Source organism: Camelus ferus, chromosome 1 (genome assembly GCF_009834535.1).
Source record: "Camelus ferus isolate YT-003-E chromosome 1, BCGSAC_Cfer_1.0, whole genome shotgun sequence".
Taxonomy (NCBI): domain Eukaryota; kingdom Metazoa; phylum Chordata; class Mammalia; order Artiodactyla; family Camelidae; genus Camelus; species Camelus ferus.
Genome location: NC_045696.1, coordinates 111,113,972 through 111,139,422, shown reverse-complemented (window position 1 = coordinate 111,139,422; position 25,451 = coordinate 111,113,972). Strand labels below are relative to the sequence as shown.

The 25,451-nt window shown below is 43.9% G+C and overlaps 1 protein-coding gene across 6 annotated transcripts in view; it reads left to right on the top strand.

Moving 5' to 3' along the window:
• Positions 1-4,789, top strand: part of LRRC3B (leucine rich repeat containing 3B) — an 80,237-nt gene extending 75,448 nt beyond the window's left edge. For all 6 annotated transcript variants that reach the window (XM_006176292.3, XM_014552013.2, XM_014552011.2 and 3 more), the window contains exon 2: positions 3,529-4,789. In XM_006176292.3, coding sequence (XP_006176354.1) covers positions 3,693-4,472 — 780 coding nt within the window. In that variant the 5' untranslated portion in view covers positions 3,529-3,692 and the 3' untranslated portion in view covers positions 4,473-4,789. The remainder of the gene's footprint in view (positions 1-3,528) is intronic.
• Positions 4,790-25,451: the final 20,662 nt, after the last annotated feature.

Sequence of the window (25,451 nt, the reverse complement as noted above, 5' to 3'; positions counted from 1 at the left end):
GGCATGAGTACAGGGGAAAACTGATCCTCTTTGGGGCACAGCTCAGGCCAGAACAGCCTATCTGGAAACACTGTAGCTTCCTGATCGCCCCAGACACATTTGAAGGGAATGAGTCTCATGGGTTGAGAATTGCAGACGGGGAGTTAGCAGGTAGGAACGATGCTGTTTAATTTGGTCTGTCCCTTCGGTGGGTCTTATTCCTTATCAGGAGGACAGACAGTGACTGCCGCTGCCGTCACTGCCATCACCAGTGGGACCCCAAGCCTTTGTGTTCTACACACTCATCCTGACGTTAGTAAGGAGGCTTTTTTTTTTTTTTTCCCTAACAAGATGGCTTATTTGCTACTTTGAATTTGTGGGTAGACGTGACTGGGAACAGAGCAGAAAATGGTTTAAGTTTACGGTCTCCTCTTTAGCTCTGTACCCTGCAGGATGATAACTGATGTCAGAAGAATGCTCATTTTTTTGCCTCTGAGGCACATCTCCCCCTGGCTTGCTTTTCTGGGAGCCACTGTTTACCTATCCAGTAGTTTAAGGCGTTGCCAAGCTGATAAACCCTTCGGAAAATAGTAACTCAGCACAACAGGGTGGAGAGGCAGCTCTCCTCCCCTCCCTGCTGAAGGTAACCATGGCCTGATGTCTTTGGATATCCCAGGGCTCATTTCTCTACATCCTGCATCTCTTGTCACGTTGTCCTGGACTGCGTGGAGGCTCCAGAGTTTGAGTCATAGCAGCCCAGCAATCTAGCCATTCCCAGGAGATTTTGTTCCCCTTTTATCAATCTCAGAGAGAAAATGAAATAGTTCATTTGAATCCAACATCTTTGAACACAAGGACTACTCAGTGTTTGTGCTCCCAGTGGGCATTCCATCCAGTGTATAAGCGGACCGTTTGGGGCATGAAGGATTTCCTCTCCAGAAGAACTACACTCTGATGTTGAAAACTCAACGTGTGTCCTAAGCACTTCTTATCTGTGACCATGACCTTTGGACTGATCATTCTGGACAAACAATGATTAAGTCTAAAGATGTGTACTGAGAAGACGTTCTATTCTTCCTTCTATGAACTAGGAGTCTGCACTCATGATTTTCTCAAAGGTCACCATTTTGATATGTAAAATCAAGATGCATTTGATGAATCAATGTTTATGTTCAACATAATAAAAATAATTACCATAGAGAAGGAAAAGCGTAGCTAGATTCTTCAATACTTCATTGGTTCTAGTCCTTACTACATGTCAAGCACTAGGGTAGGAGTTGGGAATGTATCTGACAAAGTCATAGCAGCCATCGCTAACACGTATCGGGTGCTTATGACCTGTTAGGCATTGTGCTAAAGACTCGACATGCATCTTCATGTAATTCTCAAGTCAGCATTGTCCCCGGTGCTTTTGTCATCACTGTATGAAGATGAGGGGGTGTAAGGCTGCCCAGGAGCACACTGCTAATGGGGATTAAAGCTGAGATAAAACCCAGTGTACTTTCCACTTCTTAATTGTTTGCTATTGTTTCTGCATGAGGCAGAAGCAACTCCCTGCCCTCACAGAGCTCATCGTCTAACTTAGAGAACACTTTTCTTCAGGTAGACTCAGAATCCACCTCTGGAGAAGTGGAGTGTCCTCCCGAGAAGGCTTTCCACCTCCCAGCAGGATTCAGGCAGCTGGCACAGACTCAGCCAGTGGAAGTTGCTCGAGGACATGGACTTCCTTTATTTTCTCTAATCCATTTATTTCTCCCATCTCCTATGTCCTTCTTATGTCCTCCTCTGAAGCAACCTTTTCCTTGTTCCTCTGCCACCCTTCTTCTTCTCTGAGAGTCCTCCCCTCCATGCCTGTTTATTTTTTTCTCTCCCATCTGGACGATGTCTACAGTCCCCAAATGCCATCAATGAAGTTTTGAAGGAAAACATGAAAGGGAGGTAAACGTTCACTGCCGATGGAATGAGCTGTTGATGGATGGCTTAGTAAGCCTAGGGTCCTTCTGTAGCATCTCTGGCATTTGAGAGACTCGAGGTTCCAAAAGCACATCCACTTCATTCTGCTGTTGCTAATCTTACTTTTTTTTTCCATGATCAACAACCTGTTCATTATGTTTTCAGCTCACATTAATCTTTTCTGTGAGTTTGGTAACGCTTGGAGTCATTTTTCCTCTGTATTTGCCCATCTGGGATCTTTAGAAAAGAAAAGTTCGCCAAGAGTGAGTCTGTTGCTCACTGCTGCAAGAGGATAATGTTCTCCTTGTTTCTCGGATCCTGAGAGAGAATCCTCTGAAGTCAGGCATGGATTCCCTCCACAGTGCAGAGAGCCCCTTCACTGGGCTCCATGGGGTCCTCAGTTTGGGACTGATCTGCCACACAGCAGCAGCAGAAGTCACAGCAGTGCCTGGACCCTGATTGTCCTAATGGAGCAGATGAAATTGGAAAGGAGCTGTCCGGTAGTACAAAGAGTTATGGCATTAATGAGTCAGAGCAAAGTCTTTGGCTTGGTTCCTGCCTCTGCCGCCTACAGGCTGCTTGACCTTGGGCAAGTCACTTAATCCCTCCAAGATCCACTCACCTAGTCTGTGAGGATGCCTGTCCTTTTTGTATGAGAGAGTAGTTTTGAATGTTAACTTATATTCACATCTCTATTTTGGGGTAAGTTTATAACCTTGCTCATGTCACTAATTTTTTGCAATTTCTGAGGCTGTTTCCGACACTAATAATATGTATATGATTGGAAGGAAAAAAGAGGATATTGAGGAAGTCTTAGAGGCTAGTATTTCTAAATTCTCTATTATATTTTTTAAAAAATGGCTTGGAGCTGCATGTCCTACTTGAAGACCTATTGGGGACGTGATGCATTGTTTAGAAAATGGAGAGAATCCTTTGGACATTCAGTTAAGGACATCCTTCCAGGTACAATGTAATCTCAAGACGTCACAAGGGAGGCAGCTCTTTTGGAGATTCCAGGCTATAGGTCCCAAGAACATTTTGTTGTGGAGGTTGGAATGCGCTCATTTATTCTGCAATTCAAGTAAGATATTTCTTTAGAGAAGGTACTCCAAACTGAACATCCATTCAAAAGCTATGAAAGATATTGTTATCCATGGTCCATTACCTGTGAAGCATCAGTATTATTTCTCATTGCTGCCCAAGTGCAGGGCTCACTTGCATTGACGGGCCTGTTATTGTAGGAAGAAGGAAAGAAGGGTAGTTACATTGTATTATTGTAGAATTTAGATAAAGGGTTCAGAATGTGGTGACAGCCAGTAGAGACAAGAGAAATCTAGACTATTTGCTCTAATTCTGCCCAACTAAAAACAAGGCGGCATAATTTGGAAATGCTGTCATTTATTGACACTCTTCCAACATCTGGGATTTGAGCAGGAGACTCCCATTGCACAGGTAACTCCCAGTGGTATGGGTGGAAATTACCTGCATAACCAACTCTCCTGCCCACACACAAGGCCAGATACCTGAGAGCATTTTTAATTGCACTGTGCCTCCCTTTGCAAAAGAGCTGATTGCATCTGCTTCCCTTTCCTTTAGGTACCCAAGCGAGGACAGGAATAATGAAGAGACGCGTGTGTTAGTTGCAGCCCTGTGAACTACGCGAGAAGGAAGTCAACAGTGTGGACAGAGCTGGGGCCGTCACCACGCTTGCCTGTTGGAATAAATGAGGAATGGGCTTGTGATTATGCTGACATTCCAGCATGAATCTGGTAGACCTGTGGTTAACCCGTTCCCTCTCCATGTGTCTCCTCCTACAAAGTTTTGTTCTTATGATACTGTGCTTCCATTCCGCCAGCATGTGTCCCAAGGGCTGTCTTTGTTCTTCCTCTGGGGGTTTAAATGTCACCTGTAGCAATGCAAATCTCAAGGAAATACCTAGAGATCTTCCTCCTGAAACAGTCTTACTGTACCTGGACTCCAATCAGATCACATCTATCCCCAATGAGATTTTTAAGGACCTCCATCAGCTAAGGGTTCTCAACCTGTCCAAAAACGGCATTGAGTTTATTGACGAGCACGCCTTCAAAGGAGTCGCCGAAACTCTGCAGACTCTGGACTTGTCTGACAACCGGATTCAAAGCGTGCACAAAAATGCCTTCAATAACTTGAAGGCCAGGGCCAGAATCGCTAACAACCCCTGGCACTGTGACTGTACCCTGCAGCAAGTTCTGAGGAGCATGGCGTCCAATCACGAGACCGCCCACAATGTGATCTGCAAGACTTCCGTGCTGGACGAACACGCCGGCAGACCGTTCCTCAATGCTGCCAATGATGCTGACCTCTGTAACCTCCCTAAAAAAACGACTGATTATGCCATGCTGGTCACCATGTTTGGCTGGTTCACCATGGTGATCTCCTACGTGGTGTATTACGTGAGGCAAAACCAGGAGGATGCACGAAGACACCTTGAATACTTGAAATCCCTGCCAAGCAGGCAAAAGAAGGCAGATGAACCCGATGACATTAGCACCGTGGTGTAGTGTCCACACCGACTGGCACTGACCAAGAAATCCCTTTGCAACTGCAGTAGAATAAGTGGTTTAATTCTCTCATCCATTGTAAACATTTAAAACTTTGTATCTCGGTTTCTTTTGAATTATGCCACTGTTGAACTTTTAACAAACATGACAACCTAACAAGTCATTTTAGTTTAGGTGACCCACCCCTTAATTGTACCCCTGGTGGTATATTCCTGAGTAAGCTACTCTCTCAACGTTAGTTAGATCCATCTCACTATTTAATAATGAAATTTATTTTTTTAATTTGAAACCAAATAAAAGCTTAACTTTGAACCATGGAAAACAGAGTGACTTATTGGTCAAGAGAACAGTACGGTCATTCCATTGCTTTACAGAGGAACAGATGACCCTTGTGAACCTAGCAGCTATCACAATGAAAGATGTTATTAAGCTCTGCTGTACACTGGGGAGCCGTGGCTGAATTACCAGCCAAGTTAAATATCTGTCAGACTTCAGAATACTAAGCCTTAGCAAACGCAGGTGATACACATGGTGTGGCATCCCACAGAGGCTGAGGCTGGGCTGCCTCTAGGTGTTTGTTTCCAGAAGTCAGTGTGTTCAGCTAAACACGCCACTTCTACTCTATATTAGACACATGGAAAAGAAAAAGACAGCCCATATTCTGTCCTCAAGATCACCTGCCGGTGGACAGAGATGTGTGACAAATGTAGATGTTGCTATGCCAAAAAGCAGGTCCCAGTAATCACGCGGCATCAACTGTGTGCAAGCCCTTTGGGTACCATTACCGTGTCTCCAAATGCTCCCTCCCAGCGGAGAATGCGACAGACACCTCACCTGCAGAGGAGGAAGCTGTGCATGAAGGTCTAGGTAGAAAGCATCAGAACGCAAATCTGAACCAAGGCTTCCGGTCTCCAAAGACTGATGTCTTCTCATTGCATTCTTACTGGGTTGGTTTATAGAGGTACAATTTACGTATTAAAAATCCCCGCATGTTAAGTTACAGCTCTATACATTTGACAAGTGCCTGCACCTGTGTATAAAGATAGTGTGTCCCTGATACTGTTCAGAGATAGGAGAAGGCTCACGTGGTTCTTGGAGTGGGCAGTTGTGTTTCTCTGGTTTTCAGCTGCAATTACCAGGAATCTCTGAAACTTGGGTGGGATCTCATCAGATGGTGATGTAGGTAAGGAAGGTGGAGGAGACAGAGGGAACAAAGGGACAAAAGTATACGGAGGTTTGTAGGATAAAGGGGAAGCGAGAGACGAGGCTGGAGCCACATCATAGGGACCTGGACTCCAGACTCAGGAATAAAAGTAACTAATAACGTTTATGGAACACTTACTGTAGACCACGTGCTTCCTTTGGGTTGTCTTAATTAACCCTCCAGCTACCCCTATGAGATAGTCTTTGGTGAATGAGGAATCAGACACAGGAGTTTAAGCAGCTAATTCAGGAGTTAACAAGAAGTATAGCAGATGCCGAAACCCAGTGAGTCACTCTGGACCTCTTGGCCGCCGGACTGTATGCTTTGCAGTTGTAGACTTCACCGCCTTAAAGTTGCTGGTTCGCCCGACCTAGAGGTTTGCAGATTCCTAAGTGATGGCTTCATTAAGAAATAACAGCAAAAAAACAGCCCTTTGGGGGCCTTAGGTAGGAAAGAGGGATCCTTTTCTATTTCGCCCCACACAGCCATCTCCAGTTAAGTACTGGGTTATCTCTGGGCCTCCAGGACTCACATTTCTGCCCTTGGGAAGCACTGCAGTTCCTAGCCATACCCATAGCTTCCAAAAGGGTTCCACGTGAGCCCTGAGGGTCAGCCAACCCAAGACTTGTGATCGGGCATTCAGAGCAATGGTTGGTCTTAACTAAAAAGTGTAAGGTCTAGTCTAAGAGCCTGAGATGTGAAATTCAGGATATGAGCCCGAGCACTCAGGCATCCAAGGGAGGAGGAAGCCAGATTGTCTGTCCTGCTAACTGGATTTGAATGCCTTTCAGCAGTGCTGGAGCTCTGCTGAAGATTGAACACCCCCTGGAGGACAACGCTGTAATGTATCTCTGTAAGTATTACCATAGAAAGATGCCTGACTGAATACACTTCCCCCCTCCCACCCCGCTAAAGAATATGGAAATCAAGTCTTTGCTAAGATGACCCTTTTGAAATATTAAATAAATTGAGTGTGTTTATTTGACTGTATGAGTCACGTTCCTTTTAGAAAAGCTTTCACAAATCACATAATCCATTTCCGGTTGCTTCTTCCAAAATCATCTTTATATGCTTCCTAGTAAGAGTTTATTTTCCTGCGGACCAATTACATTAGTCAAGTGAAAGTAACTGCCAAGGACAGACCTCCGAGGGTTGTTCAGATGTATCAAAGGTAAATACCCACATTTTAGTTTCTAATCCTCCACACACATAGAGTTAAGACTGCATCCTAGGTTAATTGCTTTCCCTGCCTGTAGATTTTTCAGTTAATAGTGCCTTAAGTGCATTAAAAAGAAAAAACAAAAACCTTTTTAAAATTGTCATGAGTTGGAGTATATAGATCACTGGAGGAGAAATATAATTCTTTTTTTTTAAACAAACAGGCTCCAGGACCCGTTCATGACCAGAACTGAAAGGAAATGCTCTTCCCATCAACTTATAGGGCTGTTCCACCCACTAGACCAACCGAGCATGATGCCAGGGAGCGGGGAGAGCTTCCCGAAGCTCACAGCTCGCTGTACAGAAGAAGGCTCAATGTGCGTGCCCTGGCTTTGGTCCCGGCACACGCCTTCGTTTCCCAAACCCTTGCACGTGTTCACATACGTGGAGAGCTACCCATTTTAGGGCTGTAAGGGTTTTTGAAATTAACTATTGTCTAAGGCACATCCCCTCTTACCTTCTAAATAGTCTCTAAATGACAGCTTCTTTGCTCATCTCTCTTCCTTTGGTATCATTCTTCTAACCTCAACTTTTTAAGTTAAAAAATACCAGGAAAATGTAGTCTCATTGTTGACCATGGACTTACCTCTGCAGCAAGGCAAATCATAAAACATGCCAACCCAAACTGGAACATTTTTGAGAAAGTGATTTTAAGAAGTTACATAATGGAAGGTTTAACTTTCAAGAACACTTGGGGGAATTGTAATGAACTGATCTGCAAACTCTGCCATTGTTCTTTCTTACGTCCTTCTCTGTTTCCCCATAATTCTTGTTCTGACATCAGCCAGCGTAAGGCAGTCTGGGATGTGGGTAGGTTTTTCTTACTGGTGCAAGACTTTTGATTCATACAGTGAGTCCTCTGACCTGGCTGGCACAGTTGGAGAATGGCAAATGCTGCTTACTTCCAGGTTCAGGTAGACCCCTGGAATGTCGGGGATGGGAGAGTCCTAGAGGTGATCTCATCCACTGATCTTTCAGGTGTTGGCACTGAAAGCCTTGGAAGCTGGGCGATTAGCACTCATGCTCCACCCCCCATCCAGGGTCCCTTACAGGACACAGACTGCCTCTCCTGAGAAACTGTTGCCCAGTCTTCACAGAAACTGAACAACGTAACAATATACACGATGAAAACAGCGCTGGCTGTCAGCAGCAGTTTCTTTGAAGATTCAGAAGGCACTTAAGTTTCCTACATTGTCACAGAGTTGTAATAAAGAATATCTATGATTCTAAAAAGCTGCTTGTTCCTTCAAGACGTGATGGGAGGATTCATTTTCCTTTCACAAATAGCCCCTTGGTAACACACTCAGTGCTGTGCGTGATCTGACTTCCCAGTGGAGAGAGGGAGGAAATGATCTTTATGCAACGTCCTGGGAAGGGAGAGACGATGAGAATTTGTTTCTTTGAGCCGTAGCATGAACCCTGAGGGGCCGAGGACCATCCTGTGGGCTAGGGGGCAGTGACTGCCTTTACAGGATGTTCTTAGCTTCCAGAGCTCTTGTCAGCCTGGCTTCCCAATGTGCTGTCACTGATTCATCAAATTGGCTGGATGGGACCCAGACAAAGCCAACTCGAGGCAAACTCATTTCTCACACAGCTGTAAATGTCCTCCCCAACCCTTTTCTAAATCCAAATAGGGGAATCAGAATTTAGGGAAAAGGAAGGCCTGAATTCCTCATCCCACATTTGCCCCTACTCGTTAACATGGATAGTCCCAAATGACCTAAGGGGTCACATAGACCCAGCAGGGGCACTACTCAAGGTCCCAGACTTTTTCCTTCCAACCCAGGGAAATTATTACTTTAAGGCCACAAGACTTCATAGGGCCACATAGAGCCCTACATTGCAGGGGCTTCATGAATGAGTGACAGTAAATGGAAAGCCATCTCTCTTTATGGCTCTAACTTCTCCACTATTAAAAGAACCAGAAGCTAGTGTGAATCGTTTAAGAAGTGTGTGTGTGTGTGTGTGTGTGTGTGTGTGTGTGTGTGTGTGTGTGTGTGTGTCTACATGCACATTGGGGTAATACAGGGAACTGGGTCCTGAAAGCATCAGGAAAAGAGATGGAACAGTGAAAACAAAATCTATTTGTCAGTAATTTGGTCTAGAGATGGCCCAGGTTTGGGTTTTTCAGAAATTATTAGATATATTTTCAGGACTGTCCCCAAGTTCAGTGAGAACAGCTACACTTGTGATGAAGGCGACTGAGTTCATCGGGTTTGGGAGCCGTGATCTTTCTCTGGCTGCTGACAGACAATCTGCATTTTGCTCACTACTTCCAAACAAGAATCAATGCATGTACCTTTGCCTGTGGTTGTTTGAGCTCCCACCCGACAAAGGTTTTCTAGATCTGATCTTGAAAACGGGCCTGAAATGCATACATGGTGGATTTCTCTGGGGTTGGAACCAAAATTCCGTTTTTTCTTTTATATTTCATTTATGTGTTTCCTCAGAGAAGTGTTTGGAGAAATGTAAGGCAATTTAAAACCTGGCTGTTGGTCTAAAGGTTAACAAGCTGGCCATTGAACTAATGGCATTACTTGTTGAATAGATTTTAAAATAAAATAATCCCTAGGGAGTAACATGGCGCTAATTTACGCAAATCCAGCTTCCTTAGGATTGTCCGCATTTCTTCTGGCAGAAAGATACGGGAAGGATGCTCTGCTCTCCGTCTTTCATCCTCTGAGAAGCGAGCTGCATTGACGAGAAGAAGAAATGAAGAAAAGCTCTGGAAAGTGATGCCCGGGAGCAAGGCTTTGGGGAAACAAACTAAAATTGACATTGACCATTGATTGTTGACAAGACGTTTTTATCTTCATATTGTCAGGTACTTAAGTAAATGGGGGCCCAGGGCAGATAAGGTGGAGGAGAGGGAGGATGGTCCGGAAGATGGCAGTATGCCCGCCTCCAGCATAAAGGGGCTTTACTTCTTCTAAATGAGTGGCAGCAAGAAACCGGTTAGAACCCGGTGGCCGCAAAGACTTAACCGGACATGACCGATGCTCGTTGTATTATATAATTAACATTGCAGTTGAGATTTTTTTTTTTTAATTGTTTGCTGCTGCAACAACTCTTTATTTGAAAGGGTGGGTGGCTTTGAATAGAGCCTTTGATTTCGCAGGTGCCCCTTCGAGATGAGGACTGGGTAGGCTTCTGGCTGCCAGGCTCACTTCCCCTCACCCCTTCATGGGATTTTCTGCGTCACGGGTAAGGACGTGCACAAAGGGGACAAACATGACTAAGCACTCCAGGGACAAGGGCTGTCAATCAAGAGACCACCTCTAAGCGAGGGTCTGAGAGAAAGGAGAGACAAGAACTGCCGCTCTTCCTCCCTTCAATCAGCCCGCCTCCTGTTCTTGGAGGAATACTTTTCCTTTTTTTAAAATAAAGGTTTTAAAATCTTTCACTACACAACGCACTGTCTCCCGACTGTAAACTTATCTTTCAGGTATGCAACAACTGGAGTCTTTACCTTTTAGGGTAACAATACTAAAACAAGGACTAAGGAATCCCTGTGTGTAAGTCACAGATAAAGAATCTTTTATAAAATAGAAGAACCTTTCATCAAATGATTATTTGATGCTTTTCCCTCAATACAGTTACCGTTCACCTGGCTAAGGACCAGGTTCTGTTTGTACCTTCGCTAGTTCTCACAGCAGTCTGGCCAAGGACGTATTAGCAGTGTTCCCATTTTACAGATGGGGAGACTAAGATCCAGCATGACCCAGGATCACAAGGCTGATGTGCAACAGTGAAGCCCAGGTCTAGCATCTGCAAAGGCCTTTGCTCCACCTAAGCGCCGCCGCCTCGTTTTGCTTCATCCTTCCCTTTTCCAAAGTCTCATCTTAGCTCATGACATGAATAAAGGAGAACAGAGCCAGATTTTTTTTTTAATTTTCAAAAAGGAGAAATGAAGTTCAAAAGAAGGAAAACAAGCTTTAGCTCACTCAGCCAGTTAGCAGAGCCTGTGTTCAGGGACCACGCCTGTTCTTCCCCTTTTGACACCCATCCCTCTGTGCCTGGCCCTGAAATTCCCTGCACACATAAAGCAAATCATGTTCTTGGCGGGGCAGATGTATGTGTAGCTCTCAGTCCTGGGAACCTGACCTCAGTTCCACGGCTGCGCCCGGGGTGGTGGTGAGGGTGGTGCTCAGTGCACTGCTTTCTGGACCCACATCTGCCCTCAGGCCTACCCTTTCCGTCCACACCCTTCAAGTTCCCTGGCAGCTCCCGCATGCATTCCGCCGAGGGTCCTCTGCCTTCCACAGCATACTGTGCGCTTGCACAGAAGGTAGGTTGGGGATGCCAAAGAGCGGCCAGCCTCCAGGAGCAGCCAGCAGTCCAGGACTCCTGGGACTTGGTGTGCAAACCCAGCTGGGACCCACTCTGGGTTGCAGAGTTTCCTCACCCACCCCATGAACCTCCAGTCGCCTCCTGTGGCAACAGGCTTAGTATGACCCTAATTTTGCTGCCTCCCTCCCTTGTCTCGTTTCCACTCCTGTACCAGTGTTTCCTTACTTCCCAGTGAATACTTTGCACTCAGGTCTTTGTCTCAGAGTCTGCTTATGGGAATAACCCACTAAGATAACTGAGTATGTCCCCCCATTGGTGCTTTCCAAACCTGGCTGTGATCAGACAGATTGAGACAGCTCTTGAACAATATGAATACCTTTGGTTGACCCAGAATTGCTCGAGTGGAGTCCTGGAAGTCAGGGTTGCTCCTCTGCATTTTCTGACAACTCCCTTCTTCCGTGGAGATGTAGGGAGATCAGTCGGGGTGGTAACGCTGACTTAGAGGACAGCTTGTACTAGAAACTTCATCTCGAACATTGAGCTTGGCAAATCTTTGCTTCCATAAACAAGTGAACTGTCCTCTCATGGAGAGCGAGCATCAAAGGAGCTCATAATAAGAGTTTCCCTTCCGACTTCACATGTCAGGAAATTAAGAGAAAAAAAAAGTCTGTGCATTTAATTTAGTAACTGTATATGATCTCCATCTTAGTACAGTTTCATTTCCTTTACTTTTGACCTGTTGTTACATATAAATTGTCAGTTATTCTGATTTTTCTTATTTGCATGTTTCTATTTTATTATAAATATTTTCTTATAATACTTCAAACCCTTTATGTAACTGAACTGGGAAAACATTTATGTTTATTTGCTGCCTTTTATGTTTCCCTCAAATGGATAGATTGTTTTAGATTCATCTCTTATTCTGTCTTGCTTAAGTTCTGCGGTCTTACCATTTCTTTTCCCTAGCTTTCATGTTCCAAAAACATTTCATATCCAGTCATCCTTTGCTGTGAAACTACATATGCCTGAATCAATAAGATTCAGAATCAAACACAAGTTTAAGTCTCACAGTCCCACAGCCCGCAAATGGATTTTGCTCGTGTGAGTCCCTCACCCTCCCTGGAAAGAAGGAGGTAGTGGGTATGAGAGCATCACTTTCCAAATGAGAGAACCAAGATCCAGAGATGCTAAGTGACCCGCCAAGGCATCTCCAGGTAATAGGTGAGAGCCGGGACTTGCAGGATGCTCCCACGACACCAAAGCTCCAGCTCCATCCACCTCTCATTTGTGAAGTATGAACACATTTGAAGGAGAAGGGTAATGATCTGGTTCGAGAGAATACTTGGCTTTGGGGAGGGGGTTGGAAAAAAATCCCAAATTCGTCTCTACTCAAAGCTGGCAGATCATAGTTATTGTTGCTGATATTCTAAGACGATAAGCAAACTTTCAATGCTTTATTGTTTTTTTTTTCATTTGCTCTTTCTAACTGATGCCATATGTTATCAGCTGAGTTGTAGCCCCCTTAAAGGTTATGTGCTGAAACCCTAACCTCCAGTATCTCAGAATGGGACTGCATTTGGAGATGGGCCTTTAAAGATATAGTTAAGTTAAAATGAAGACTTTAGGGTGGACCTAACCCGGTATGACTGGTGTCCTTACAAGAAAAAGAGATTAGAGCGCACCACACAGAGACACCAGGGACGCCAGTGCCCCGAGAAAGACCACAGGAGGTCGTGGCGAGATGGTGACAGGCTACAGCCAAGTAGAGGCGTCAGAGGAAACCAACCTGTTGGCATCTTGATCTTAGGCCTGCAGAACTGTGAGAAAATATATTTCTGTTGTCCAAGCCACCCTGTCTGTGATCTTTTGTTATGGCAGCCCTCGCAGACTAATACATCATGTTAACCTTTGATTCCCGGGGAGTGTTTTGGAAGGTTTGCTTGAGAAGCAATATGAGAGCATTTCAGGAAATGCAAGTAATTAACTAATGCCATCACATATCTGGATCTTTCTGTGTGGCCCTTAGTTTTCAGGGACAATTTTGGTTTTGAAATGGACCTACCTCTGTCCTCTGGAAATCCCCCAGGGCTGAAAAGTAAGTAAAACTAAGAAATGAGACTTCCGTGTAGACGTATTGAGAGCAAGAGAGAGAATGAGTAAGTGATCCGGTTGTGCTGGTTTCATTTCTAGGAAACAAAGACTATTTTTAAAAGGGAGAGTGGCCCTTGGTAATAAAACATCTTCTTTGGAAGAATGCTATAATTATCTGGGTGCACAATGTTTAAGCGCCTCGAATTCCCACCCCTCCTCTTGGCCCAGCCTCATTAGGAGTTTTCCTCAGAGCTGAGAAGCCCAACCACTCCACGAAAACAGTCGTCCTTGAGAGCAGGGACACTAAAATGGAAAGGTTTTATTTATCAGTTCTTTTCCAGCAATTCTCGCAGTGCATTGGCTCAGTTTACAACCTGGATGATCACTTCTCTGAGGCGGGGCTGTGAAACCCGACCAGCACTCCCACGCGGTGACTCTGGATGCTAACTTCGCGCAGAGCGAGGCAAACGCTCTCCCGAGGGCTGGCTGCCGTTTGGTGGATGGTGCACATGGCTGGCTCCCCTCAGCTAAGAGATTCAAAAGACTTTTCTAGAGAAGATAAATTTAGAAGCCAGAGACACTGGGAAACCCAGGAGGAAACAGTCAGTTGTGCCACAGAGTCAGGTCTGTGAGTCAGGAGCTCAGAGAGGCCCAGCGAGCGCAGTGTTCGAATGCGGCTTGTGGTGTAGAAACAAGAGCACAGGATTTGTCTTCTTTGGATTACAAAGTCAAAATAAGTTGGGTTTAAACATAGGCGAATACAAAGTCATGAAGAAAATGAGAGTGATACTAAAGAACATGAAGAAAACAGTGTGAGTTATTCCAAACCCCACCACTCAGAACTACTGCTAGTGTGTTCAGCTTTCTGGTAGACCTGTCTCCCTGTTCACACACGTATAAAAGGGACATGCTATCTTTGTTTTTGTTTTAAATTTTTATTTTGGGGGAGGTAATTAGGTTTGTTTGTTTGTTTATTTATTTATTTTAATTATATGCCTATTGTTCAGATACATTTAATGACTCCCTGTTCCCCTCCAATAATGTCAAGGCCAGGCCCCTTCATGCTACCGTGTCCCTTCCTGACCAACTCTGTCCAGTTTTCCAGAATGGTCTCTTGCCTCTATAGCCCCCAAATTCACCAGATGTCTGCCTCTCCTCTCTTGAAGTTCCTGGAAACTCCCACTGCCTCTCATGGGATCCTTTGGAGAGTTCCAGGCTGAGACGAGAGTGTGGTCAGCTTCACATTTCTGAAAGATAATTGGCAGGAGTGGTCAGAATGAATCTCCAGGACCAGGGGGATGATGGGAGATGAGGAGCCCTCAGCTCAGGTGGGAAAAGCTGGTGGCTTGGGCAGAGATGGTGGCAGTAGAGATGGAACATGAGTGAACTGGAGAGAAGTTGGGAGATGCGATCAGACATGTGGGAGATGCTGCTAGCATCCTCATCGTCACCACCATGACCCAGTTGCTATTGTTGGGGTGGTGTTCCACTCCTAAAGTTGAGTGATTGTATATGGAAAGAACGGAATCAATGAAGAGGCTTCATAAAACCAACCTAATTATTCCAGCCAGGCAACATGATTTCACTGTCAAGTTCAATCTGATGTAGGCCCAGATAAGTTTGATTTAAACTGCATCACAGATTAAATGGTCTTACATTTTCCCTTCTGGTTGTCATAAAAGGATGAAGTTCATTTTATTCGAAGACCTCTTTTAATGAAGACTTTAAATCAAAAACTTTAACTGCTTGTCACTGTGCAGGGAGATGACTGAGCCCACGTTAATGCAGCTCATTAAGTTTCTCGCCTGATGCTTGCCCTGAGACCTGGAATCAGCTGGAATCTCTGCCTGAAAGCTCCTCCCACATCTCCACCCATGAGGGGACCTGTTTCTTTGGAGGCCTGGGCAACCTCTATACTTTCATTCAGGAGATTAGGCTGAGATGCCTGGACCTTGAGCTCACAAAAGAAGATGTTCTTTAGAGTGGATGGGAACAGCTGGAATATCTGGGCCCATGCCACTCAAACGCCATCGTGTGGAGTCCAAAAGGCCCATCAAAAATGTTATGTTATAAAGGATTAACGTCTAGTTGTCAAAAATAAGATTAAGTGCAATGTTTTTAAGACTCAATATCATTAAAATTGAGACCCTCTGGGACCCTTTTGTGTTGTAGAAATTTAACATCTACCATAAAACAACACAATCACGTCAACTGATAACATTTATTAAGCAATTACTATGTGCTAGGTATCCTGCTAAGCACATTCTTGCTTTCCTTGGTTGCTTTCCAGAGCAACCTTCTGAAATAGATGCTATCATGGTTCACATTTTGCAGATGAGGGAACTGCAACACAGAAAGGGCAGTCACCTCCCTGAGGTCACACCTTCTCCAAGGCACAGCAGAAATTTCATCCAAGGCGTCAAATGCTTCCACTCACCCTCTGTGCTCCTGCTGTTCGTCATGAGAAAAGCATAGCTCAGGTAGCCACTGGTCTGAGGAAGATGACAGACCCCTGAAGCAGACTTCCTCACCTTCCTGAAACAGATCATCTGGTACTTGAAGTAGTCACCCCAGCTGACTGTCAGAACTGTGAGCAAGAGAAAGAAAGGTTTCCTCCTTGTCTTAGTCTGTTTGGGCTGTTCTAACAGAGTACCTTAGACAGGTTGGCTGCAATGACAGATCTTCATTTCTCACAGTTCTGGAGTCTGCAAAGTCCAAGATCAAAGTGCTGGCAGGTTCAGTGTTGGTGGGAGCCCCTTCCTGGTTCACAGACAGCTGTCTTCTCATTGTATCCCCACATGGCAGAGAGCAGAGAGAAACAGGATCCCCAGGATCCTTATAACAGCACTCATCTTATTCACAAAGGCTTGGCCCTCGTGTTCCAATCTACTCTTAATCTTTTCCCAAAGGCTCTACCTCCTAATATCGTCAAGAGGTTAGGGTTAGGGTTTCTACATATGGATTTTAAGGGGACACAATTCAGCCCATAACACTCCTTTAAGGCATTGAGATGTTCGGGTTGTTTGTTATGCAGTGTCATGGCACTACAGCTGACTATTACAATCCATAAGAATTACCCTAAAACTACACCAGAAGGTAAAGGATGAGCAAATTTTCCCTCAAGGATTCTACCTGCTGCTAGAAGTTAATGGTCCCCAAGACCAGTGGGGAGAAACAGATCAGTGCTCTTGCTTTCAAAGTCCAGAGGGAACACTTTATTTCAAGAGGAAATAAACTATGTATGTGATGTACCTAGAAACCACCCATGCCTTATTTTTTAAATTTTCCAGGCAAACCCTTCACCAATACCAAAATGCCACTCTCATGCATCCAATCTGACTCTCACAAAAAGACGAATGACTGTAGGTATGAATATTTAGCTCATGTCCAAAATTCATCATAGATAAGATTGATTAGAACGAGTCCAAGTCATGTGTCTACATTTTAATCTAAAGCATTTCCCTGAGGTTGGCCTGAAAACTTCACAGGACTCAATGGACTCATAGTCCATGGGGACCGAAGTGGAGGTTTTATAAGATAATTAGTACTTTGCTTAGGGACCAAGGTGCTCACTGTGCCTGTGGGCTTCCCTTCAGCGGAGCTGCTCCTCACTGAGGTGACATTATGTAGGTGGCAGAAGCATCAAGAATTTCCACTTCAAGTTCTCAATTCACATCCTGGTGTCAAAATGCATTGTTGGTTGGAAGTGCGGCCTTGTGTTATTTGCAAATAATCCTTCAAAGCTTGATCAGCTATCTGGGATGCTCAGCACTGAATCTCGGATTTTTCATTTCCTGAGATGTCACCTGAAGTGACTTAAGTTTCTTTACAACAAAGTAATGATAACTATTTCCTGGGATTATTTTAAAGGTTCAGTGAGGTATTGTGTGTCAAGTCCATGCTGTGACACTTGGATACAGGATCTAAGAGTAGGTTCGGTATTACGTGCTGCTTGGACATCTGGTGAGATTGGGGAGTGCATGAATGGGTTAACCACTAATTCCCCTCCCCACCACTCTGCTCCGATGGGTAAGTTCCCCCAGCCAAATAGCCATCCACAATCCCTCCTGGGACCAGTCACAGTCCTTGCTTACCCCTGAACAGCAGGCTTCGGTTTCCTGCCAGCCCACAGAACTATCCAAACAAGCCAATCACTTCCTCCTGTGGAAATCAGGAGTTTCTGTGCACTCTCAGGACGACAAAGCCTGTCTCCCCCAGCCTGTTGTCCCACTCTGTTCTTCAGTGCCACCCCGGGTAACTCTGCATGGCCTGCAGTGTTCTCCCCTGGGTTGTGAGTATAGGTAACTAATAAATGGCTGTCCATCTTATCTGTCCAGTGTTGAATGTCTTCTATGTGGCCATCCCTATAATGCAGGAATTTCTCTCTACAATGTGGTAAAGAGGGATGCTCAAAATAAATACCAAGCACATGGAAAATAATAAATGGTAAGCGATGTCATAATTTTCAAGACAAATTGCTCTCCAGCCGCTTAGAAATCCCTTTAATAAAGTTGCCTTTCCTAAGGTACAGGTGTTCATCCTCTGTCTTTTGTTACCCAGAGCTGACATGTGGATACCGGAGAACAAGGGAGAGGGGCGAGGGCCACCAGTGGGGAGAAACCAAGGGATCTGCTCAATTGATTTCTCCTCAGTGTGACCCAGAATGTAAAGGAAACAGGAGTAAAAAGCCAGGTTCCATAGCCACTATAATCTCTCAACGTTTTTAGGGTGTCTGGCCCCACTGTGACCTGACAGGTTCACCCCAGGGCACCCAGAGCCACTGGCTCTGTCTCAGCACCCTGGGAGCTTCCTGGTCTGCGAGCCTGGACTTGTGCCCTCAGTGAGGCTGGAGTGTAAACAGGACCTCTGAAGGATCTCGTGAGGACAGAAGTGAAGCTAGCACATCCTCTGTGGCTCGTTGCTACCGCTTCCTGAAGGATACTTCTTCCTGAAGGATACTTCTTCCTGAAGTTCCAACCATTATATTAAATAAGGTGTAGCGACCGTGTTGGTCACTGTTGCCTTTGCTGCACTTGGAGTAATGGCTCACATTTTGAGGACTCTCCTCAAACATGTGTTGAATGAATTATTGATTAGTGAATTTAAAAGTCAACTAAATTTACTATGTACCTAACACACCGTAAGAATATAAGAATTATAAAACAAGATCCCTAAACAGAAGGAGACACTGTATATTTGACAAGACAATAACCAGAAACACGCAGAGCAAGGAGGAACTCAATGTGGAAAGGAAGAGTTGGTGATGGCTCCTTGAAGAAGGCGGGGAATTAAAACTGAGTCTGAAAAGAGAATGAGAAGAAACCAGAAGGCAGCAGGAAGTGGGCAGGTGAACAGACACCTGTGCTGTCCCATTGGAGGCTAGCCTCCGTGTCTCTTGCCCCCTGTTTCCAGAAGGAAGCAAGAATGTGGATGAATAGGCACGTGTTGTGCTGCAGGAAATACCTGTGAACCTTTCAAACAAATCATCATCTCAAAGTATGCAAATTAAATCAAAGGATTTCTTGTGAAAAGAAAGACACAGTAATTTCGTCCCATTTGGCTTTTCTATGAACAGCAACATTACCAATTTTGAATGTTCTCATCTGAAATGTAGTGCACCCAGTGTACCACTAAAATATCGATACGATGTAAATGTATTCCCACCTCAGGATAAACTCATGAAAAGTGTCAGTTTTCCCTTGATTTTTTTTTTTTATTATCAACAGAATAAAAAGGGAGCCATGGTGTAATGAAGATTTGACAAAGCAATGTTGATGCGACAAATATCTGAGGCGTGGAAATGGAAATGTGACATAAAATGTGATCACTAAAGGAAAATAATGGTACCTTCCAACTTGCCCCCCAAAATCCCATTATAGAAATAGGAAGCCAGGAGTCATGTTCTTAGGGAAAGACTTCAAGCCAATTTCTTTCTCTGCTACTCTAGGAGTGTGGTTCTATGTCAAAATATTAGAATTATGAGTTGAAATATAGTCTTCAAAGCCTGGATTAATGAACAAAAATCATATTACCAACCAAAAAAGAGCAGCTAACCTTTCAAGTAAAATAAATTGTTACATTCTGAGATATTATCCCAACTCCATTGTAGATAGAAAAGATATAGGCCATTTACTGATACTTTTCAAATGTTTTATGGCTGATGTAAATAACTTCTGCTTGTCAATTTTTAACTTGCACACACAGAGTTCCTCAGTTATTATTTTGGAATAGAAATTTCATTTTTAAGCCAAACTGACAATGCTATCTGTTTATGCCTGATATGTTTCTGTCACAATATCTCACAATTCCGAATAGTCCGAAGCATGTAATTCCTTCTTGTAGTTAGAAACTCGAGATGGCTAACATTGTGTGGTGTTGCCTGAGCATTTTCCAGGGATTAGGGATTTGTGATTTAGGTTTAGAGAGTCTCATTGTCCTGGTGATGTGAGATACTTTTGATATAACTCAGGGAAAGTGGCGAATGGTTTCTTTGTAGTTATAAGGCCAAGCTATTAATTCATAAGAAAGAAAGTCAAAGTTAAGTTAATATGAAGAATAGCTTTGTTCAAGTTGTCCAGACTTGAGAATCCAGGAAGGAAATGAAATTTTGCAGCACTGTGATGTGCTTGGATTTAGATATTCCTGGAGAGAACCGTCCACTTCTTGGAGAACATCCTTCTCATTCTTTCCCTCCCCACTTCCCTAATTCCCCATCCAGAATGCATGGGAGCCTAGACCAACTCCCTTCCTGTGCGAGTCTTGGACACCAAGACCAGAGCAGCACAACTAGGCAGAGGCTAAAAAGGACTGCACTGCCGATCGATGCCCAAGATTACGAAAATGTATAGGATTAACGAGGGGTTGAGGATTAACAGGCACATATTACTATATACAAAATAAACAACAAGGACCTACTGTAGAGCACATATGCAATTTCTTATAATAACATAATGGAAAACAATATGAAAAGAAAAAAATATATATATATGTATGTATATGTATAATTAAATCACTTTGCTGTACACCTGAAACTAACATTGGAAATCAGCTACACTTTAGTAAAAAAAAATTTTTTTAAAGTATAGGATGTTAGAAGAGACAGACGGAGGCTACGATTTGTTGGAATCTGGTAGTTCGGAAAAGAAAAAAATGAACAACTTGGATTAAAAAATGTGGGAAAAGTTTAGAGAGAAAAGTTGAGGAAGTAGGAAGATAAAAGCAAACAAGTAACAAAGAGGTCATGTTTGACACTTCCTTCCAGGATATGACCTGTCTCGCAGGCATCACCTGGAAGTGGAGACAGGATGGGTTGCCATTAACTCCATCTTCCTACCTAAGTGACTTGTTTCTTTGGGGTAGTCACCCAAGCTCCTTCAGCTAAGGACTTTGAAAACCCTCTGAGTAATCTAGTGACTGGGCAAGATGCTCCTTTCCTTCCTGACCACTGATGGGCCAACGTAGCATCCTGGACAAACAACTCAACAGGCAGGGAGAAGCTTGCATCTGAGACCCACTACCTGGTGGGAAACATGTGGACGTTGACTCCCTGCAATCTGCCACCTTGTCCCACAGCTCACAGCTAGAGAGCCAGCCTGCGAGCAGAAAAGCAGGGAAATCAGAAGCGAGAAGGGGTTTCTCCTTCAGTTATATTATTCCTGTTATGTTTTGCGGTTATGGAACTGATGGTGTCAACATGAAAGAGAAAATAAAGAAAACCAATTTGGGCACAATATGTAGGATGACCAACAAGTCAACCAACCGGTGGAAATCCACACCCAGCTGGTGCCTCACGTCCCGTCCCATGAGCCGAGGTCTCGAAGAGCGGGCGCTCAGCTTGCTCCAGATGGAGACAAAGTCTGTAGCAGTTTCCTCAGTCAGGTTTGTCATGGCAGCCCCTGCAAAAATTTAGCAAGGAATGGAGATGAGTAAGAGGAAGGAAGGGAGAAGCGGCTAGGACAGCATGATGTGAGCTCTGTGGTCTTTAGAATCTGGTCTGGAGATTCCCAGTCTTGGCTGCACATTAGAATTGCCCCAGGGAACTTTAAAAGTCCCGGTGTTCATGCCTGGACCAACTAGCTTAGCAGCTTGATGGGTGGAACCCAGGCATCAGAATTTTTTTAAGCTTCCCTGGTGATTCCAACATGCAGCCAAGATCATGGTACATTTTCATGTCAGGAAGATACCAGGAAGCACAGATTCAATTCCAGCAGCTTGGCAGTTTGGGGAACCCCTCGTGGTAACATGCAGATCTACAGAAACTATGCTGTTGACTATAATGATTCTCAAACTTAGCTGCATAGTAGCATCACCTGGTGAAATTTCTTTTTTTTAATTGTACTGCCCAGGTCACAGTCCAGATGAATTAAATCAGAATTTTATAGGTCAGAACACATGTATCAGTATTTCTTTACTTTCTAGGGTTATTTCAAGTGCCATTTCTATATTGCAAATGTTTCTTAGTTTTATATGCAGAGAAATCACCAGTGGATGTTGATAAAATGAAGACTAAAATTGAATAAGTCTGGATGAGAACTTTCTAACAAGCTCGGTGATGCCGATGCTGCTGGCCCATGGGTGACACGTGCAGTAGCAAGACTTTAGTCCATTTTCTCTTCAGAAAGTGACCAGAGACATAAATATAGGTCAGCAGATGCCTTAGGAATTTCAGAGGAGCCCCAGTTCTCTTGCCAATGATCAGAAGGAGGGAAGGAGAGAGAGAGAGAAGAAAAACCAGAAACTCATCATTTTGCAACATATACATTATAAAATCATTAAGTTGCACACTCTATTACAAAGTTATACGTCAATTATATCTCAATAAAACTGGAGAAAGAAATCGTGCACCCTCATAATATCACATTCTTTCATAACCAAGTCTAAATTCCCTGCTCACAGGAGATAAAATGTGCTCACAATTTTGTGGTCCACATCCCTGTGACATTTTTGTATTAGGTACCACGTTTGCTAGTTATGCAGTGGCCAAAGGAGCAACTTTCTCCCTTTGCACAACCATACAACTCTGAGACGTGAGTTTGCAAGTCATCTTTAAGGCTCTGTTTGTCGGTGCACATAGAAAGCACAAGGGAAGGGTGGGATTCCCAAGAGTGGAGATGTGGCCAATAAAATAAAAGACAATCCAAGGTTCCGCATTTGTCAAATCTCCCCAGGAACACACTCCAGTATAACCTACATCACTTCCCGCTTCCTTCCACGGGAGAGCGGGAAAAGGGACATCATAAAGTAGCTGGTTCTCAATTGTCCAGCCATTTGAAAAGTGTTAGAGAATTTGGATCCAAAAGACACATAGTGCATTAGATCAAATCTAAAATGATAAACGGTATTATAATAAATGGAATATTCCACACCTTCAGTCCAAGAAATTGACTGTACAAGTTGCGATTGGGGAGATCTGAAATGATAGGAGTAATGAATACAAAATATGTACATATTTTATCTGAGTGCAAGTACAAATTAAGTCAATTAAGGTTGCTGTCACTTATTCATTCCATTATTCAAAAAAATCTAGGTCATGTCCAGTGCTAAACCTTATGCATACAGAAAGTCAGACAGGCTCTCTGGCCTTCATCAATGCATAATCTAGCGGTGAGAAAGTTGTAGCTGAGGTAATTGGCTGCAGAAATAAGCACAGTGTTGAACCAAAACCACCTTTGCACATTTCTTCTTTTCACCTGGTGTGTATTCATCTCTGGGACAGATGACGTAAGAGGAACATTGACAAAGCACATGCCTTTCGGAGGCTGTCATTAGAACAAGTCTACAAACACAGCTATGTTTGAAAAACAGGGGACCCTGGGATAAATTTTGCTATGATTTTCAAATACGGGAAGAGTGATTATTGACAAGTGGATTGGAGTTTATTTTGTCAAGCTCTGGAAAGCTGGCCCAGCGCCAGTGGGTGTTACTTACTAGGCAGCAGATCCGACTCAGAAAAGAGCAGAACCAGAGGGGGCGCCCTGCTCAGAGAGCGCCGCGCACACGCTGAGTGCTCGCTGTGCAGAGCGAGTGCCTGTCCCTCAGGGCCCGTGCACAGGCACTAGAGGACACTTCGTCAGGGAGGATCTAGGGAGGATATCAGCCGTGGGTAGGAGCACAGGACGACAGGCTCAGGGAACTCCCAAATCTGAAAACCCGTGAGTGCATCACAGGCTACATGGTCATTGTCTTGTCTGTGATGAAAAGAATAATCTGAAAGTGCATTCAAATTTCTCAGACACTCTTTTGGTTATAAAGCTGCACATCTAAAAGGAGGCGGGGTCTGAATGTGCTCAAGGTCCCAACTGGAGACTGGGGTACAATTGACAGGGGTTCACAAGAGGCTTAGAGGCTAGATGTCCCATTGGACATTGAGAGCACACTGACAGGAAATGATCGCAGGCAGGACCATAGAAAGTAAGATTTATGACAAATGTGAGTGTTGAAAAATAAAATACAAGAGGCAAAAATAACACCTTGGAAACATGATCAGTCCCCCATGCATCAATAGACTGGAAAATGAGGATGTGTGGAAGATGGATTCGGGTAAATGACTTGGATCAGACTGGGGAAGTCCTAAGAGTTTCACAGGCATCTTTATGTGCTACGAGTCATGTGTTTAAAGACGCCCACTGGTTCTGGCAAAACAGGCACATTGCCTTAGCCCAGACCCTGGGCCTACCTGCTGGCCTTCAGCTCCATGACCAACTGGTTTCCCTACTCTCCTTCCAGGACATGGATCATGTAGAGTTGCAGCGAGCCCCTCCTTTAGTTAATCACAGGCCTGATGAATCTCAACCAGACCACCTGGGCTGATAGCCAGAGCGCACACACAGCCAGTGGGCTCCAGAGTGGACAGCACTCGGCGCTGGCCTGGGTGAGAAAGGGGAAGCAGGGTTTCTCATATTTCTAAAATACCTTGTCTTATTAATAGCACCCTTACTGATCCAAAAAGGGAAAGGGCTTTAAACTTTAACATCCTTTCTGTCATTTTCTCATTTCGCTCATTCTGTACAAGCGAAGTACAGGTTTAGTTTCCTAACGATACCCTATTAAGTTTTCATTATTATTACATGTGGGTCTCTACTGATGCTATGAACCATTTGTAAAAAGTTACTTTCTTTGAAATTTTCTAGAACTATTCTGGAAACAGCACTATTTTCACTAGAATTAATAATGAACCCCTCACCCATTCCACCAACCTTTTTTAATCCTTCCTAGAGCCCAGATTTGTGTCCTAGGATCTTATTCTCCCTATCTCACCAGTCAACAAACTTTATTTGAACTTTCTAGGATTTGGGTTTAAACATTAGGTAGAATACAAAACAAAAAAATCAGGATAAAATAAGAAACCATTCCTTGGTTCAAGGAGTTGATTTGGATAATCCGATTGCAAATCCTTCTGTTAGGGGCAGACTTGCAAAACCCCAATCAACACGAAGAAAATCTTTCATAAAAGCATCTCCTTGCCACAAAATGTTTTGCTGCCTCTTCCTCAAAAAGCAAGCCTTCTGTGAAGACACCTAGCACGCTACATGATTTAAAGTGGTTTTTATCCTGTTTAAAATGTTGTTGCATTAAAAAATAAGATCAAGGTATCGTGTTGCAATCAAGGAAGGTGTCGCAAAAATAACAGGTACGTGCAATTTGAAAATTTTTCATATCCCTATAATTATTTACACTCCTACTTCCCTTCTTTGTCCTTATCATTTCTTTTTTGTTTTCCGTTCTTATTCTTCACTTTCTGTTCCATCAGCCTTTCCTTCCTTTACTCCCTTTGCTTCCCAGTGCAGAGCCAACCTAGCATATAGTCCAAGTGAAATTTCTACAGAAGTATCTTTTTTTCATGAATTTTCAAAGAGACAGATTCTTTCTACGCAATCCTACCTCTTTTGCAATGGAACGTGCGTCTGGGTTATAAGACAGCTTCCAGGCTTCTCAGCCTCTTTGGATCTGGAGACGAAGGGGGAGAAAGGGAGCTGGTGACTGTCGGGTAGGTTTCTATTTTTATCTGTGGAAGTTTCAGTTGACAGCTCTGCTTGTAGATGATTTTTTTTCTATCACTTTAAAAGTTTAAGGAGGACAAAGATTGATCCACTTCCTTTCTAAAGAAAAAAAAAATCTACAGCAATTGTGATAATCTTGTAGAAATATGTCCTCTCAAGAACAAATTGCTTTCATTT